General features: G+C 34.3%; 1 protein-coding gene across 3 annotated transcripts in view; it reads right to left on the reverse strand.

The window, feature by feature from the left end:
- Window positions 1-701: 701 nt before the first annotated feature.
- Window positions 702-20,117, reverse strand: part of LOC128985917 (protein PALS1-like) — a 171,350-nt gene continuing 151,934 nt past the window's right edge. For all 3 annotated transcript variants that reach the window (XM_054405902.1, XM_054405903.1, XM_054405904.1), the window contains 9 exons: window positions 15,709-15,954; window positions 13,451-13,549; window positions 8,227-8,376; window positions 7,505-7,704; window positions 6,803-6,978; window positions 4,551-4,715; window positions 3,209-3,522; window positions 2,822-3,013; window positions 702-2,504 (listed from right to left, as the gene is read on the reverse strand). In XM_054405902.1, the coding sequence (XP_054261877.1) occupies window positions 2,831-3,013; window positions 3,209-3,522; window positions 4,551-4,715; window positions 6,803-6,978; window positions 7,505-7,704; window positions 8,227-8,376; window positions 13,451-13,549; window positions 15,709-15,954 (1,533 nt within the window). In that variant the 3' untranslated portion in view covers window positions 702-2,504; window positions 2,822-2,830. The remainder of the gene's footprint in view (window positions 2,505-2,821; window positions 3,014-3,208; window positions 3,523-4,550; window positions 4,716-6,802; window positions 6,979-7,504; window positions 7,705-8,226; window positions 8,377-13,450; window positions 13,550-15,708; window positions 15,955-20,117) is intronic.

Raw genomic sequence — 20,117 nt, forward strand, 5'->3', positions numbered from 1 at the left:
GGTCCAGTTAAAATCTCGCTTGGAAATAAACCAGCAAACTTCATGTTTTAAAATGAACATATAAACCTTCAAATAAATTTAACATTAGGTCAAATTCTCATTATATGAAATACTATAATATAGTACCCAGCATCAACAGTTTAACCGATTTCTACCCTTTGAAATATTAAATATTCCATACCCAATGGCTGAGTCAAGAGCTCGCTCACAGACGGGAAAGGTACAGGAACTGTGATTTCCCTATTCCAATACCTAAACATAATTTGTTTAGCCCTCTAACTGGCTTTTCTTACAGTCATAGGGTTGCTCAGTAAAACTGAATGGTTTTGTAAATTATGTTGTGGTGTGTTGGTTAGTACCAATGCACTAATATCTACAGGTAGAACCTGTCTAGGTCAAAATCTGTTGTTAGCACCCATAATCGACAGTAAAATTCGTTTGATATTTTGATAAGTGGTGAGGGGTCTGAGACATCTTCCTCTGATGATTATTTGTAAAATGTAAAAAGGGTATTTCCTCTCTGTCATGTCAACACAAATTCCGAAACTAATACGATTTAGGTAAAGTTATTTTACTTTCTAACATTATGTTTGCATAATCCTCAAACAAAATTGCTGCCATAAAAACAATATTGAAGCTGGTACAATAAGAGCCTCTTCTGATTCAAAGTATACAAGGTTTTACAAATAACAATCCCAACATACATCAGTACCATTTACTAAGGTCTTACAACAAAGATTTACAATATGTTGTGTATAACTTTGTAGAACAAAGTCTCTATTGTTTTAACGTAATATCAATTTTTCAATATAATATAAACATTCTGGATAAGTTATATACAGCCCGAGAGGGGTTGGTGGAAACTATAATAAAAATCACATTATGAAGGCTACCGATAAACTGTACACACACTTTAGTAGAATCTATAAACAACACACAAAATAAAACAAGTCTGTACAACAGTATAAATTCCTTGGGCTCCACTCTGGTTATATTGCTGCGCTGCTGGTTTCGTCAGTCTTTACTTGAAGTTTGGCACACACTTAGAGTCTCTGCTATTCACTTCTCTCAAGTTTAAAGCTTTCATCAGGCTAAATTTTACAGTTTCATTTATAGAACAAATTTCATTAGACAAACTAATCGCCAGTAATGAAATACTTGAAACAAACGTGACTTAACACGTAGCAGACCTATGATAAAATTTGTATTTGTAACTTACATTTTCTGTTAAAATCAACTAATAATTTAAAATTACTCAAGAAACTCACAATCTGTTATCAGTGTAAAAATGGCTTAAAATAATAATAAAACTTGTAATTTTGTAAACATTTTTTGTACTGAATATAAATATTAAAACTTGATATAAATAACCCTTGAAATCATTGGAAGTCTGCCATTTAGAAAAATAAATCAAACATATTAAATGCATTTCACACTGTGGCTTTCCTGTACAACTCCACAATAATTTATAACTCTAAAAATTAGATAACTAAACAGCTGTAAAACACCAACTATTCAAACTGCTACTGAAAATTGACAAGATAGGGACTTAGGAGTTGACAAATTCTTTATTTATTGTACAATTCTATAAAACTGTTCCACCACACAGTTGGGAAAACCAGAACTCAGCAAAATGTACGAGAAGTGATTAAAAATTATAAAACAATTTTATACATTACAAGAATTATAACAGTAAATAATACAACTGTACATTGTTTAAAAAACCTTAAAAGTTTCTCGCTTAACCCATAAATAAAGACTAAGTAAAATGGCCTTAATCGAGCTAGGTAGGTGTAAAGATATTGTCTTTCGAGTGATGTCACAATTCATAAATAATATACTCTATTACATTCAAACTAAATAAAGATAACAAAAATACTGTTTCGCTTATATTGTATAACAGGGAGTATTAAGGTAACCACTACAGAATGTGAACTTTAGCACCGACACGCTCATGTTTAATCTACGGTTTTATCTTGTGTCAATTTATTTCCCAGTTTAAACATTCGATCAGAAAGACTACTTTAAAAAATTTTAATTCCTTTCATTAGGGATCAAACTTGCATTCACCTTGGATATTACATGAAGGAACCGTTTGAGAAATATTTAAGTTTACTTTCTCCATACATAGTTGCAGTAATAAAAAGTTTTAAATGCAAGAAAATATTGAGAACAAAATCTACAAATCGATTCCTCACAAACTTCAATAAAATTGACTGGAGGGATGATCGATAAAACATCGTTAACGGGAATAAAAATTGATAACACACATACAAATTTTAATCCATTTACGAATTGAAAGGATCGACGAATCTATCATTTTGTATAATAGAAAAATGTATCTAAATGTTAACGGCAGCGGCACTAATAGGCTCTAGAGCTAACACGAAGATTCGATTAAACATGTGATTAGAACGTGACAGAACGCAGTTGAACGGAACGCGGCAGAGTTGCCGCCAGTGTGGACGCTAGCTCGGCCCGTCTCGGCCTTCACTGCCCACAATCTGCAACAAACAAACACAGACATTACAAGCTGGTCAACCAATTTAACATCTATAACTAAGCTTCCAATACGTCAATATATCCGTGTGATTTTTTAGGAGTAAAATACCAAACAAGTTTGATTAGTTTTTTTGTTAGGACAAAAATTGATTTGATTGATAGATACTGTCGATATTTTTCGATATTATTCTGAGAGACAGGAGAAAATAAATGTATGATTGTGTCTACAACGTCACTACTGAAGATAAACAACCAATGACAGAAGGCTTTTGACCTATCAAATCTCTAAACAAAAGCTTTTTGAACCTCGCAGACGTACCAATATTCCTCACAGAGACTTGAGCCAAGATGCAGGCACCCACTGAGGCTCTCGCTCCAGACTGTTGATCTCGTTAAGCAGTTGGTGGTAGGCTCGCTCTGTGTCATTGTTGATGATGATCATGTCGAACAAGTGACCGTACTTGTCCTCCATCTCTCGTGCTTTCTCTATCGTGTCCTTCAGGTCTTCCTCCTGGTGACAGGTAAAGCGTAGTTAGATAAAACTGAGACTTATCCATAGACTAAGCTTCATGTACTCTCTTTCAGGCTTAGCAGACGAAAAAAATGAAGTACAACCATGTTAAGTCGGACTAGCCAACAAAAAAATTTGTGTTAGCCGAAAGGAGAGCAAAAAATTAAAATCTACTTGCAATAAGTGCTCACATACCTTGAAGGCTTCACCATTTCGTATCTTCTTTTGTCGAAGCTTCTCTAACGATGGAGGAGCGACAAACACAACGTAAGGCTTCAGGTCCGAGCTTCGCAGTATTTTGAGCGACTGCGGGTGAAGATTGAGCACGCAGATCTTGCCGGCGTTGACGACTGAACGAATGGCATCAAGCGATGTGCCGTAATACGCTCGTTCGTACTCTCCATGTTCTACGAACTTGCGGGAGAGGATGTCGGCTTCGAACTGAGCTCTTGTGATGAAGTGGTAGTCTTGCCCATCCACTTCACCGTCCTTGCGAGTTCTGCTTGTGTCTAGAAAAAAAAATTATGAGGATTTTCAACGGTGCAGAATAAAGATTTCATACTCCATTCATTACAATATAAAGAATGTAAAATGAAAGAACAATTAATAGTGGAATACATTTCCTGGAATTACTCTCTCTTTCTGCAACAAACTATATTTTTTCCTCGGTAACATATTTTATTTAATCCTTAAGAGGAGATTTTTACTCTTAGACCTGGAATACTCAATAATCATGAGTTTTGAAGTAGGTAGCCTATCTCATCTTATAATTAGATTCTAGATTTTGAAGGAATTCACAAAAACGCTTTTCTTTGCCCACCAAATGAAGATTATTACTAAAGAAATTACATGAGTAAAGTACACAGTAAGAAAAAGGTTTTTTTTGGGTGTGGATTCAGTTAGCATTGACGATACTCATCTTCTATTTATAAGTTTAACTGAGTATGGATTTCTTTGTAAAAGAAATGCCAATTAAATTTTTGCGTGATTAGTAAATAACTTTTTTTCAGTCAAATTCCCCAACTTAACCAAGTCAAACCAACAGCAAGACTGATAGTAATCAATAGAAATTTGTATAATACATAAACTATCTCAATAACATAAAATTAGGCAGAAAACTTAATTTTTGACCAAAGTGCACTTGCACTCTGTGGGTGACTCGTTGAACTACTTTATTATTTATAAAAAAAGTGGAAAGTAAATAAAAGAAACGTCTTATAACACTTAAAATAATTTTAAGTGATGATTTTAAGTGTTATAAGACGTTTCTTTTATTTACTTTCCGTAAATTTAATAACACGTACAATGCTGATCAAGAAGTTATTTAAAAAAAGTGGATACAGCCATATGAATTGAACATCTACTTCAGTATTTGTTGTTCAGTATATTCCCAAAGCCTGTTGTTCTTCAGTTAGAGCTTAAATAGTTTATCCTGCCATCTTAGAGGCATACATTTTTTTGTTAACGATAAAATTAGCTCTAAAACTTACTGAAATTATTTTAAGAGTTAAAATAAAACTGTTGCTCCAAGACTTACGAGGTATGGCTGCAGCAAATCTCTCCGAGTCCTCCATTAGTCTCTGGCGTAGTTCGTGTCGTCCTATGTTCGGAGGTCCTATCAGGACTATCGGCCGCTTGTGGTTGGCTCGTGGGTAATACAAAGCCACTTCCTCGTACGTTAGAATCTCTTCCGCTTCATATTCTGAAACAATTGAAACAAAGATAAAATATGAAAAAAGACTTGTCAAGAGAACCTTATAGTCAGTCATCCCTGCTTAAAGACAAGGGAAGATTAGTATTCTTGCTTCACAACCAAGGATATCAAGTTCATTCCTACAGGGCTTGTAACAGTTCTTGAGGTAAAAAAAAATAAAAAAAAATAGCCAAAATAATAAAAAAATAACCTTCAATAAACCCAAAGTGTCGCTAAAAATTACAAAAACCGGCATTTTATTGGGATATTAAAAATATGTGGGCAATAAAAATTACATAGGATAATTTTGAACTAGGTACTGTGATAATCTACTAAGGCAATAATAATAAAAAAAATGGAAAAATTGAAAAAAGTCCTCCCATCCTCCCCCTTACTTTTTTCCATTTTTTTCCTTTTCAAACATTTATTTAGACAAAAAATACAAAAACAAATATAATTAATATCCTAATACTAACATTTTTTACTTAGATAAATGTTAACATCAAATTAAAAATATATATTGAATAAAACATCAAAGTCAAACATAACTCTTAATTATTAGGTCTGAAAAAAAAAAACAGAATCGTTATTATAGGTTCTTTACAAACTATTTCAAGAAGTACAAGCGAATTCACAATGCTTGAAATAGCAATAAATTATTATATACATTTGAACTTAATGTCGCGATCTTGTAAATCTCTTGCTCTTTATACAGAGAACGAGAGAGTTACAAAATATTATAACACTTTGATATTGTTAAGTTGGTTAACCAGCCAGAAAATCTACTTAATTCATTCATCAATTGTTGAAACTGGCTAGTCTGACGCTAACTACAATCTGTAATAAACGGATTGGAGCGGGAAATTTCCCCCTCAGTTCAGGTTGACAAGTATCATAAACCAAATAAAACAGGTATTAATTATTTAAACAAATTGTTAATTTTAAATAGCATAACAATATGTACACATACAAATATGTATAAAGTCACAGGTCTTAAATACAGAATCAAATGTACAAAGACAAGAATATAAATCTATGTTCATTTTGGTTTATGTTGCTAATCCTACCCCACTTCATTGGGGGCATTTCATGAGTTTTAAAAGTTTTACGAGCTTCATCAAAATTGATCAATAAACACCTAAGTTAATTGCCCTAAAAAATAAAAAAAAAATAACCAAAATCCCCCAAAAAATAAAAAAAATAACCAAATTCCAAAAAAATAACAAAAAATAACCAAGAGCAAAAAAATAACAAAAAAAAATAACCTGTTACAAGCCCTGTTCCTAAAGAAAGACCAATATTTTTGTCATAGAGAAGGTGGGAATGAGCCAAAGCCACACTAAAAAAAACAGGCCGTAATGCTTGTCAAGCATGGCGTCACAATAGAAGACGGCAATGACGTATTTATTTATTTTCCAAGCAAAGATTAAAACAAGCAGCTGATCACGAACGGCAAACATTACGTCATTGCCGTCTTCTATCGTGACGTCATGCTTGACGAGCATTACGGCCTGTTTTTTTAGTGTGGCCTTGAATGAGTCTATTTTTACTATTTTTTACTGACTCCTAACCTCAAGAAATTCTCCTAACCTCAATTTAATCAACTAACTCCTCTAAGCATGCTCTTTATAAAACTACCATTTAAGTGTTAGTGAGAATCCCTAAAACCTTTTTTTTTATTTACAGGAATATATTATGCTTCTAATAATATCTTTAATGAGTGAATTTTTCTGTGCTGGCCAAAATTGTACTTAAGTTTTGAACTTGAGCTGACATTTCTTTTAAATCTTTCCATTCAATCTTCCGCCCCCTGCAGAAGTTTGATTACATGTTGAAATATTGGTGTTATGTTTTGTGACCTTTTTGGTGAATCTAATTAACCCCTGGACACTGATGTTACAAGCTAGATGAACTCTATTCATTAAAAAGCTAAATCCATTGCAATAGAGATTCAAAATAATATCTTTTGGAATACTAACTGTTTGAGTGTTTTTAAAAACACTCAAACAGTTAGTATTCCAAAAGATATTATTTTGAATCTCTATTGCAATGGATTTAGCTTCTCACTGTTAATGTATCAAGAATACTGTACTTACCATCTGCTGAAGTAGTGTGGTAGATGGGATAGCCACCGTCATTGTAATTAGTACTATAAGGCATTTTCTTCTTTTTCTTTTTAGGAGTTTTCTTCGCACACAAGAACGTTCCAGCTTTTTTAGACTTTTCTCTCCCTATTTTATCGCCAGTGATTGTCTGCTTCAAAGATTCTCGCCTGCAATAAAATCAATTAATTGGGTAACTATCAACTAGTCAGAAAAGCCAGAGTATATACAGACATCAGAAAGTTTTCTACGCTACAATGTTAAAACAAAGTAATGTATTTTGAATACGTTCTTGAAGGAACGATATCAAAGATTAAGCATGAAAATATAATATTACCAGTGGTGCACTCTACTGTATGAGTGGCTAATTCAACTATTTTCTATAATTGAATAAAAAATTGGCAACAGCTGGTCCATATAGATGAAATATCTTCTTCAGTGTCCAAAAGTTGCTATGTTAGCGAGACTTCCTTGCAGAAGGGACGGGTTTGATCCCAGGAATATCGCCAAAGATTTGATGGGCTTGAACCGCTTCCTGTCCAAAAGTGTTTGTTGTTCCTTAAATGAAAACGCCAATGGCCTGGAAACTAACAACAGGAAGTGCCAAATAGCTGTGCCACTTACATAGTTACAGTCTGAACACTTCATTCAGAGATCAGCTGTTAAACATTTTCTTATCAAATTATCATTACTCACTGGTGTTGGAAGGAGCGAGAGGGTATGAGGCCGGCCAGTGTTTGATCCTCTTCCCCCTCCCTGTAGGCTTGCCACCAGTTAGAGTCGTCCTGGCAGATTACATGGAGTACGTCGCCCTTCTGGAAACTGATACCGAGCTCTCGACAAGGAATGTAGAGATCGTCTTCTGGGTCGTAGTCAAAGTGTGCTTTTACATGCACCTGTGGAACGAGGGGATTAGCTTTAGTTGACAAATCAGAAGTGGTGACTTAGGTGAGATCAGGGTGAATTCAATAATGATATTTTCCATTACAATTAATATTAAAGTCCATATTTTTAGCCCCTGAGCTGTGATGTAACTAAAAAATTGTATTTACCTTTTGTCTACAGCTCAATACGTTGTAACTTCCGTTACGGCCGTTTCGGCATTAACATGCCATCATCACAATTAATATGTAGAGTTTAAAAAATACAATTGAGTATTTTGCATGATTGTTTATAACATTTGGTACAGAGACATTCAAGATTTAAGTGCTAAAATATAGTACAGTAGAGTCCCGCTTATCCTAGTACCAATTATTCAAGCCTCATGGTTAACTAAGGCCACTGTTGAAAATAAAAATTTGCCTTTCTTTATAAACTCGATAATTTTTTTAATTAAAAAGTTCTACTTAGCTTGCTAGTTCCATAAATGACCATTTACTTAACGGAACAATCCTAACTCCATGCCCAAGTGTACTTACAATGCTGTCCCTAGCTGAGGAGGTGCGTCGACTGGTTCGATTCTGACTAGGCACAATGAGGAACGTCAGAGTCCCCGTCATGGTAGACAGCAGATCACAAACATCATTGACTGACTTGCCTCTCATCTCTATACCGTTCACCTCCAGAACCTAAACAGATGTTCATTTATGATTAAAAATAATCAACACGTTGAAATAGTTCCTAAGTAGTGTTACATGCAATCTTTAGGTACTAAATATTTTTGGAGCCAAACTGCCAAAGTTGTGCAAGTTGTGAAGATTGAAAGGGGTCGCCCTTATGTTCCTTTTACTTCTCATTAAATATCTACCTTCTGTTAACTGTTACACTGCCAAGGTATATGACCAAAATTTATTCACAAAACTTTCTGAGCATAAATCGCTCCTTCACTCTATCAATTTTATTTGTTTACTAATGACCAATAAAACTTTCTCTAATAATCCTTAGTAGTCTAAGACCAGTAGCATAAAACTAGGCCTGACCTCGGCAAAATTAATAACAAAACAAAACCAACTGGAATGTGTTAGGCATGCTTCCCTTAACATTTTGTGAAAATTCCCAACTTTTCCCACTGTAGCAAAATCCACTGTGTAAATGGGAGGTTGGGGTTCCCCCGTCAGCTCGCTGACGGCCCCTTCCTTCTGGCTATGATGGCGGGTTCTGCCTGTCAGGGATTAGATAGGTCCCGAGTGTTACTTGCACTAAATGCGTCGGGGCGCTCCAGTATGGTCCTCCAGGGTGTCGTACCTGGTGGAACCCAACTGGAGTGACGCTTAAACAAGTAGCCGGAATCCCTGGTTAGGATTGAGGAGCAACCCTCTTTCCGAAGGGTCTGCTTCGGCAGCCGGTGAGCTTGATGGCCTTAAGTCATCCGCCCATGATGTGCTAAAGGTTGATGCGTAAGCTTCGGCCTACATCATGGGGCCCGGGTATGTCACACGATAAGTACCGGGTATGTAGTCAGGGGGCTTCGGCTCTCATGACAAAGAAATGTATGTATGTAATGTAGCAAAATCCGCCATCTTGGAAAATGGCGGACAATCTATAAACACTGCAAGGTTCCACTTAAAAACTTATTGTTCCCAAACCATTCCATCTAGAAAAGTCTAGTTAGTCTTAGATTCTTCGCCATATTATTATGTAAAAGAAGATATCATATTAAATAATAGTAATTAATAGGGGAAAAACAAATTAAATTTTAAAATATGAAAACAAAAGTAGACATATTCTAACTTTTTTTTGGTTTTCGCCATTATTATTGAGTAATTGCAGATTTTACCTGCAACAAACATGTAGAGCTTTAAATTCCGCTTCATTTCCACATATAATATAACAATGTTTAAGCAATATTGACGTAAATGGCGAGTGTCAAAGTACACTCTCATGTAACGCACCTGTGGGACCAAAATGCATATAGTGTGGTTGTATGGTTGTATAAAGTGGCAGAATACTTCAGTTCTGGCGGGGAACATGCAACTTGAGGTAGTAGCATAGTATAGAAGTCCCTGAACGTAAAACTGCCCAGACCCCAATTTTTAAGGACCTCGGTCGTCCGTAATGACGTCATCAAGATGGCGGCTGTAAAAGGATGCTGGGTCGCCATGAATCGGTTATAACACCCACTTGCCTGAACCGATTTTAATGAAATTTGGCATACAAGTGCTTGAATACATTATCTCAGCCCAGGTTGTCAATGGTCGAGTTTGAGTAAGTTGTTTCAAAATGGCGGCCGTTAATAATTAAAATAATACAAATGTTTCAGTTTTTTGTGTTTTCAACTCCCTCCAGAGATCTGCATCAACCTATTAATATCCCTTGCAATCACAGGTTGTGATGCCGTCTCTAAATTTCATGGAATTGGCAAAATACCCCCACCACAGCAAACCTGCAGACTTAAGTGAGTTTCTATTTGCCTGATTTGATTTTAAATTAAATCTATTTCAATAACATTAGACTTCGTGAGTACCTGGGTTTGCTGCTACAGGGAGAGTAATAAAGCAAGTTTTTTTAATTTATGTAATAGTAGCAAAGTTTAAAATAAATACATTTGCCAAGTTTCATAAAAATATATTCATAAACAAGCAAACTACAACAGTTTATGTATTCTCCGTAAGAATAACATGGGAATAATTAAAAAAAAAATTGAACTTTCTCCGTAACCTATAACCGTACAAATACACTTCAATATACTAAATTATATTTGTTTTTTTCAAGATCTTGGAATTGTTTGAAGATAAATTGGAGAATGTCATGTTTTGAGGTTTAAACATAAGAAACCCCAATTTTTACCCCTTAAATCCCGCCTAAAACCTCGTACCCATGGTCCGATTACGCTGGTTTGCGAACTTGTTCGAAGAAACGTAGGTTTACACGTTTGTACCAAATGTCATCAAAATCGGATGAGTGTTCAAAAAGGGTAGGAACAAAATTTACAAATTGATCCCTTGTGCCAAAATAAGAAGAACATAGTTTCGTTCAGATATCCACTGTTTTGTAATTTTTATTAAAATTTGTATCTTTGGATTGAACTTTATGAAACTTGCTATGTTTGTAAAGGTAGAATATGCCAATTTAAGGTAAAAAAATTACCTTGGTCCAATTCAAAAATTTAAAATGGCGTTTTAATTTAAATACAAAATTATTGATAATTGAAGATTTTATGAAAAATCGTATAACATTTAAAATTCCCTATCAAACGATACTAAGTTCAAAAAAATCTTAAGAGAAATGACTGATATGTCACGATTTTTAGTTGTAAATATAGTCGGAATGAGGCTAAGCTAGCCAGGTTTTTTTCAATTTACAACTAAAAGTCTTAATATTTAAATTATTTTTATTCAATCGTTTTGAACTGGAAGTAGTTTGATAGGAAATTTAAATGCTAACCAAAAGTTTTCTTGACACTTTTTCATAAAATCTGCCATTTTAAGTAATTTTGATTTAAAAAATTAAAATGCCCGCCATTTTGAAATTTTGGATTGGACCAAGGTAATTATTTTTCCTAAAATTGGTATGTAGGTGTTTTTGAACACCCTGTTTATGTGTGCGTCCGTTAGCACAATAAATCACACAAAAATTATCCGATTTCGATGAAATTTTGTACAAACGTGTAAACCTACGTTTCTTCGAATAAGTTCACGAACCAGCTTGACCGGACAATGGGAACGGGGTGGTTGGGGGATTTATGGGGTAAAAATTGGTTTTTCTCATTTTTGACCATCAAAACATAGAAATCCCTAATTTATCTCTAAAAAATTGTGAAGAAATTAGGCAAATAAATAATTTAGTATACTGATATATTTTTGTACGGGTATTGGTTACGGAGATAATTCAAAGAATTGTAAATTTGAAATTATTCTTACGGATAATAAATAAACTGTTTTAGTTTGCTTGGTTGGAGATATATTTTGATGAAACTAGGCAAATTTATTTATTTTAAACTAAGCTATTATTATATTAATAAAAACTCACTTTATAACTCTCCCTGTGGCAGCAAACCTAGGTACTCATGAAAACGAATGTTATTGAAATAGCTTTAATTGAATATCAAAATAGGCAAATGGAGCTCACTTGGTCTGCAGGTTTGCTGTGGTGGGGGAACCAATTCCATGAAAAGTAGAGACGGTATCACAACCTGTGATTGCAAGGAATATTAATAGGTTGATTCAGATCTCTGGAGGGAGTTGAAAACACGAAAAACCGAAACATTTGTATTATTTTAATTATTAACGGCCGCCATTTTGAAACGACTTAATCAAACTCGACCATTGACAGACTACCTGGGCTGAGATAATGTATTCAAGCACTTGTATGCCAAATTTCATTAAAATCGGTTCAGGCAATTGGAGGTTATAACCGATTCATGGCGACCCAGCATCCTTTTACAGCCGCCATCTTGATGACGTCATTACGGACGACAGAGGTCTTTAAAAATTGGGGTCTGGGCAGTTTTACGTTCAGGGACTTCTATACTATGCTACCACCTCAAGTTGCATGTTCCCCGCCAGAACGAAGTATTCTGCCACTTTATACAACCATACAACCACACTATATGCATTTTGGTCCCACAGGTGCGTTACATGAGAGTGTACTTTGACACTCGCCGTTTACGTCAATATTGCTCAAACATTGTTATATTATGTATGGAAATGAAGCGGAATTTAGAGCTCTACATGATTGTTGAAGGTAAAATCTGCATTTCCTCAATAATAATGGCGAAAACCCCCAAAAAGTAAGAATATGTCTTATTTTTTTACATATTTTAAAGTTTAATTTGTTTTTTCACTATTAACAATCATATTACTATTATTTAATATGGTATTTTCTTGTAGATAATATTATGCCGAAGAATCTAAGACTAATTAGACTTTTCTAGATGGAATGGTTTGGGAACAATAAGTTTTTAAGTGGAACCTTGCAGTGTTTTACAGATTGTCCGCCATTTTCCAAGATGGCAGATTTTGCTACAGTGGGAAAAGTTGGGAATTTTCACAAAATGTTAAGGGAAGCATGCCTAACACATTCCAGTTGGTTTTGCTTTGTTATTAATTTTGCCCAGGTAAAAGCCTAAAAGGCCTAGCCTATAGTCATAGTAAACAAGTTTGGTAAATAACTTCTTTATAAGCATCATACGTGTTATTAAATCACCTGAAAGCACAAAAACACCTCAAATAACACTAATTGTAATAATACATTTACATTATACTGTTTACTCACAAAACGGTAAATACCACCTGTTATATGTATTTACCATCTTGTGAGTAAACAGTATAATCGTAAATATATTATTACATGTGTTATTTGATGTATTTTTGTGCTCTCAGGGAAAAGATTTGGGCGATTATTTTGAAATGGTTGGGAACCCAACAGTGAGTAAAAAGTGTTACATACACTTGAAATGTTGAATCAAGTTCAAGTTAAAAACAAATTTGAAAACTCAGTTACTAGACAAACAATAAATTTACTATACCGTAATAAAGTCCATTTTCCGTGTAAGTAATGGGTTTAAAGAGAAGAAAAAGAGGTATGAAACGCTATTCTCATGTTATCATCCCAAACACTTGTGCATGTTCGATTGCCGGCAAAAATTTGAGACATTTTGGACCACTTACCCTTGTACTGTTTGAGATTCACACAAGATACCACTGGCATAAGCACTACAGTAAAGAGTAAATTAAATTACACATACAAGTTAGCTTCATTTACCTCATCTCCCTCGTGTAAGAGTCCGCTCTTTTCTGCGGCTCCGCCTCGAACTACTCGACCAATAATAACAGCTTCTCCCTCGTTTCTCACTGTCGCTCCCTGTCAATGGATAAATAAATAATTACGATACAATTTTTTTGTATACAACAAAACAGTTTTCAGACAATTTTATTAGGTCATGATTGGTATAGTATGATGGCAATTAAAACTTTCCTTGTATATATCTGCCTGTAAATCCTGTGTGGAGATATTTAGATCGTAAATTAAAATTCATTTTTTGTGTTGGTGTGTATATGTCACTTAAGAGATTAATGCAATCATTCTCCATCTCGTTATTAACGATTTTGCTTGCATTTTATGAAAAAAGTCTAACAGGTAACGGGTTGAGTAATTTAAGGTGCTTTTGTTTTGGTTCACTAATTTGATTGCTTATTTTGGGTTCATACCGAGAATCAAATGTAGTGTTTAGTTTCATTTTTGGCGATGGTGAATTACTGTTATTTAAGTGATCATTGTGGACATTTTCCATTAAGTAACAAATATGATATTCAGATGCGTTGTGATCTACTGGTGTGCAAGAGCGCCATTTTAGAATAACGTTTCAAAACTGAATTTTTAGAAAGTAATGATAGTATCTAATATCTATTTAATATTTGACATTGAATCACTCTTACATTTGGTTCTGTGATTTAATTAGTCCATTATATCCATATAGTGACATAAAGTAGACAAAGCAGACAATAAAAAAGTTTTGACAGTTTTTTTTTTAATTTATTAAGTATTATAAAATGTAGATTTTTTAGTCAAAATAAAAATTTCAGTTATTAGGTATTTTGGTTTCTCAACATTTTGTGGCTATCAGGAAAACAGATTTAACTATAATTTTAGATTACTAACATGGTTATTTTAAAAAACAATCACAACAGGTTTAACAATAACACAATTTGGTCAACAGATTAACATTATTAGGCACGGACAAGGATTACAAGGGACAGGAAGGCCAAAGATTCTTAGGATTATATTCTAAATTCGGCCTAACTAAGCCTTTATGCAATAATGCAAGAAGTAGTGAGAGAATATAGCTGTAAACGAACAGGTTAAGAAAAGGGTATACATAGCATCCATTTCAGAATTACATGCTTGTTTTATTACAAAAAATAAACAGGTGTATAAATTCTGCACATTTTGAAATTTTAATATCAAAATATATTCTAACTTCTCGGACTGAGCGATGATGCTGCCAAAGAGCTCATCAGATCCCAGTACAGGATATAATGAAAGTCGATAACAATTCCAAAACTAAATTATGCTAACAATTCCAAACTACTTCAGTACTGGCACCCTCGTTCAAGTATTCTTAGTTTATTATATTATAGACCTGTTCAACTCATTTCAATAATTGTTTATGTTCAATTTAGTCTTTTTTGCCAACAATACAGAAAAAAAAATAAAAAAATAATAAAAATTACTTCTTTTTATTTAAATAATTATTTGTTTATTTTGTTATCTTGTCTGTGAAGTGGTGAGCGACAAAGAAGACTCTCCACACACGCAGATGTACAGTCTTTGTGGGGATTTTCTTTCCTTTGTACATTGTTTTAAGCCACTGATTTGTAATTTTGGAAATAAATATATTCTTATTCTTATATTCTTATTCTTATGCTCGCTTGCTATCCAGTACCATCGGCGTTTGGTAGTAAAGTAGACATACCATAATACTGACCAGCTTAACAAAAAGTTTTATTTAGATAGCACAGCTGAATGAGCTTCTCACAAAATGAGAATCCTGGACTATCAAATTCACTTTCATTTCCATACTTTCTCATACCATGTAAATAGATATTAAATAAAACATGCTGAAGTTTACAATAAGATTTTTCAGTTTAGCTAGATGAAAAGATGTATTTGACAACCATAACTAATTGATAGCAGCCCACTCTGCCAGGGGTTCAATTTAACAATGTTTATTTTCATTCTAAAACTGAATACACCTTCTACATGGGAAAGAGGTTTCTCCTTCTTTTAACAATGAAAGATAGTACATGTCTGCATGTAAGGATTTTCCAGGAAATATGTCAACCACTTTACCAAGAGATCAATTTTGACAAATTCAAATAAAAGACATTATAAATCAATTAAATTTAACTTCCTTGTTTTGTTAGAGCTAACCGTGAGATAGGACAATGTTCCTATGTTTCCCTCAATAAAAATAATTTTCATTGATTTAAATTAAAGATTATATCTTAACCTAATCGTACCAGAGGCTCGTTGGTTTTCTCGATCTTGATGATCTTGATGTTTGAGTCCTGGTCTTCATGTTCATGGACGGGTAGTGGAGGGGGCGAGTGATTAACGGTGTTGGGAGTCATTACTGGACTGTGGTCTTCTAGCTCTCTAGTGATGGTGTCATGAGTGTACAACAGCCCTTCCACCTCATACCTCATCAACAGCTCGCACAGCTCCGCAGCTTCCGGCTGTGTACTCGGTTGTAGCAGTTCCACACACTGTAACATAGTGAGAGACATTACAACATTGATTATCTGGGTAGCAAAATGTTCCCGATATTGCTGTGATCATCGTGTTCAGCAGATGTTAAAAATTTTGCCACGACTACGGGAGATGTTTACGATTTCAACTTCATCCCAAGGGATTTCCATGATTTTGACGTAATCTTGGAAGACATGGTGATATCTCTAAGAACATGGAAGACGTTAATGATTTCATCGCATCTGCAGGTAGCTGTGGATCCGTGTGTATTCATGGTTTTACTGCCATATCAGGAGATGTATAACTTGTGGTCTTTATATTGTAAAAACTCATTTAGTCAATGTCGACCCCGGAAAAAACATTGGTCGCCTATTATAAAAATATAGGAATAGGATTCATAGAAATAGCATCTCACCACAGAAAAAAAAACTAACCCAGAATTCTCACTGAGCAAATAAAAACGATGTGTATGAATCTGCTAGTGTCTACACTAAAATCTAGGAGCGCTGCTGTCACTGGCCTGCAAGCTAGACTAGACAGTGGGGGTGGTAGGAGAGAGAAGTGACCTCACTACACTGTTGCTATCAGCTTATCACAAGTAAAATAAACTACCTTTATAATATTACAGCAGTAACAGTGCTCTTAGATTCTGATGTAGACACTAACAGATTCGAATACAATGTTTCTATTGGCTAAGTGAGAATTCTGGGTCAGGTCTTTACTCTGTGATTCTACCCATCTCAAATTTTTATCATATTGAGGTAAATCCCATTAACCCCATCATAGTTATTTGATAATTAAATAAGTAAACCTGCTAAATAATTACAATCAAAAGCTTTAGCTTTAGAAATAATTTGGAAAGGTTCAATTATGTTTGGCAAGCTTTAAATAAAACATTGATAAATAAATGTTTGCTTACTGATTAAATCGAACTCGATGTCAGTGTCTCGACTTCTGGCTTAGACTCTTAGACTCTGTTACAAGTAAACTAACAAGACACAACCAACAGTAATGTGTAACTGACTTGTGTCAGCTGATTGTGAGCTAATTATCACCGCAAATCAGCTGGACAACAATCTACAATGACATCAGTGGGCAGTTGCTATCATCTGCTATCACTGACCATTCATGTTTTAACACAACAGTTTAAATGTTGAAGAAAAAGATTACTGTGCTTTTGAACACCTACTACGACTGGGTATAATTGAAAATGAGTTTGTCATTGATGTTATTTTTATTTTAGCACAAGAATGTTATTGCATTTTGTTGTTACATTTGAACATTCCAACGTCCATGTCACTGGCCCGGCCATGACGGAATTAGTACATAAGAATTATGCTAATATTTAGTACCTATTTCGTACTATTTAGTACCAACAACAAAAAAATTAGTACCCCACTCGGTACCGGATAACTAATTAATTTAGGATTCCGGGCCAGTGACATGCTGGCCCGGCCATTTTCGAATTTGATCCTAATATGTATACCATCATTTAGTACCTATTTCGTACTATTTTGTACCTCCATTAATATAATTTGTACCTCAAAGAAAACCAAGCTACGGGCCCGTTACCTGTACAGGTCAATGACCCCTCAGCCCGGCCATATCGGAACCTATGGTTATAAGCTATACTACTATTTAGTACTTATTTTGTACTATTTTGTACCTCCATTAATATAATTTGTACTTCAAAGAAAACCAAGCTACGGGCCCGTGAACTGTACAGTTCAACGACCCCTCAGCCCGGCCATATCGTAACCTATGGTTATAAGCTATACTACTATTTAGTACCTATTTCGTACTATTTTGTACCCCCATTAAAATAATTTGTACCTCAAAGAAAACCAAGCTACGGGCCAGTTAACTGTACAGATCCATGGCCCTCAGCCCGGCCATATCGGAACCTATGGTTATAAGCTATACTACTATTTAGTACTTATTTCGTACTATTTTGTACCTCCATTAATATAATTTGTACTTCTAAAAAAACTACTAAAAAAACTGAAAGACAAATAATTTTGAAAACTAGGGAATGTTGAAGCCATAATTTTAGTGTAGGGTTTCAGTTTTTTAGAAGATAAGTTTAAAATTGTAAGCCGACGCTAACATTCTACATTCTAGAAATATTGATATTACTTCAGTTTTAGTTGACTACTAAATTCCCGTACGTAGGACGGGCCAACAGCTCGTTAAGTTTTACAACATAAATTAATTAAGAAAAAAGAAAGAAAAAATTAACAAAGTTGTGAACTTAATGTTGAATGATATAAAAAAATCACCACAGTACCCTCGCACCAAAATAGCCTAAACCTCGACACATTGATTACTTGGGTTGTATGAGTAGTACATATTGTTTAATATGAAGAACTAAATAGTTGGAGATAACCACCAAATAACTGCATCACTTGTTAATTATTAAGTACTAAATAATAGCATACCTTATAACTAGAAACTGTGACATGGCCGGGCTGAGGGGTAATTAACCACTAACAATAACATGATTACACATACAATATGTAACATAAGTAGTTTGTTTATCTTTGAGGTATTTTTTTTACCTCGAAAGGTACAAAAAAGTACGAACAAGGTACTAAATAGTAGCATAGCTTATAACTACAGGTTCCGATATGGCCGGGCTGAGGGGTCATTGACCTGTACAGTTAACGGGCCCGTAGCTTGGTTATTTTTGAAGTACAAATTATATTAATGGAGGTACAAAATAGTACGAAATAAGTACTAAATAGTAGTATAGCTTATAACCATAGGTTCCGATATGGCCGGGCTGAGGGGTCATTGACCTGTACAGTTAATGGGCCCGTAGCTTGGTTTTCTTTGAGGTACAAATTATATTAATGGAGGTACAAAATAGTACGAAATAGGTACTAAATGATGGTATACATATTAGGATCAAATTCGAAAATGGCCGGGCCAGCATGTCACTGGCCCGGAATCCTAAATTAATTAGTTATCCGGTACCGAGTGGGGTACTAATTTTTTGTTTGTTGGTACTAAATAGTACGAAATAGGTACTAAATATTAGCATAATTCTTATGTACTAATTCCGTCATGGCCGGGCCAGTGACATGGACGTAACATTCCATTAAGATTGGGCATCATTTTAAATGAAAGTATGGATTTTTATGTTATTTTAGCACAAGAGTGTTACGTTTACATAAATTAATTGGTTTTTGTATATGAATATTGGGTGGTACTGTAGTAAAAAAAAAGGATTTTAACATTTTTTTTTTTTAAGATTGAGTAGATTTTTTTTTTTAATTCTCATAGTAGATTTCTATTCGGCTTAGGTCATTTCTATTACCAGTACCATAGTTTAAAATAATTTTATTTTACTATTTGTTGACCTTTAAAATGTAAAGGTGGTTCAGAGTATATGAATGAGTGATGGTTGAAAAAGTTCAAATAAATATGTAACATCAAAAATGTAAAGTACAATAATTCTAAACTGAGTGCTTTTTACATAAGAGCCTACCATTTACCTTTAACTCCTATCCGTTCAACATTAAATTTCTTAATACCAGCTTAACATCCAATTCTTAAGTTGCGCTCAAATTATTGCAGAAAACAATAGAAAAAGTATCACAAAGATACATTAAATTGTCTATATTTCTTACTACACAGTATTAATTTAATAAAAAGTTTCATGTAGGCCTATCAATAAATTTTTAATAGCCTAACAAATTAATACAAAAAAGTCTTACCAAACCAAACACAAAAACAAAGTAAGGAAGGTATGTTTAATCCCAAGATACAGGCCTTGCATAAAGCTCCCTTTCCATACAGAATGGCAGTGGCCAGAGGGGTGGTGAATTTATAATAGGTTGACATACTACCCTTAGTGGACGGTGACCACTTTAATATTAACCAGCCATAACTACCCTTCTAATTACTTTTCTTTTTATGTACAAGTATTAATTGAAGTGTTAATTATTTTTTTTTAATAGCTTCCCAATCAGTAAATAGCTAAAGTAGTCATAATTGTAAGTCCTACAGTAGGTGGGGTCCACTTTACTTTTTTAACAGAAAATATGTTCATTCAGATGGTTTTGCAGAATATATAATATACATATATGGGTGTCCATCTAACTTTTCCATAAGGAGGCAGGAGTGTCTGAGGGTACAAAATAGCTCCCAGTAAAGAGAGGAGGGGATCCAGGATTCC

Source organism: Macrosteles quadrilineatus, unplaced genomic scaffold, assembly GCF_028750875.1.
Source record: "Macrosteles quadrilineatus isolate MER2022 unplaced genomic scaffold, UCM_ALF_1.0 Scaffold_2__2_contigs__length_208266976, whole genome shotgun sequence".
NCBI lineage: Eukaryota > Metazoa > Arthropoda > Insecta > Hemiptera > Cicadellidae > Macrosteles > Macrosteles quadrilineatus.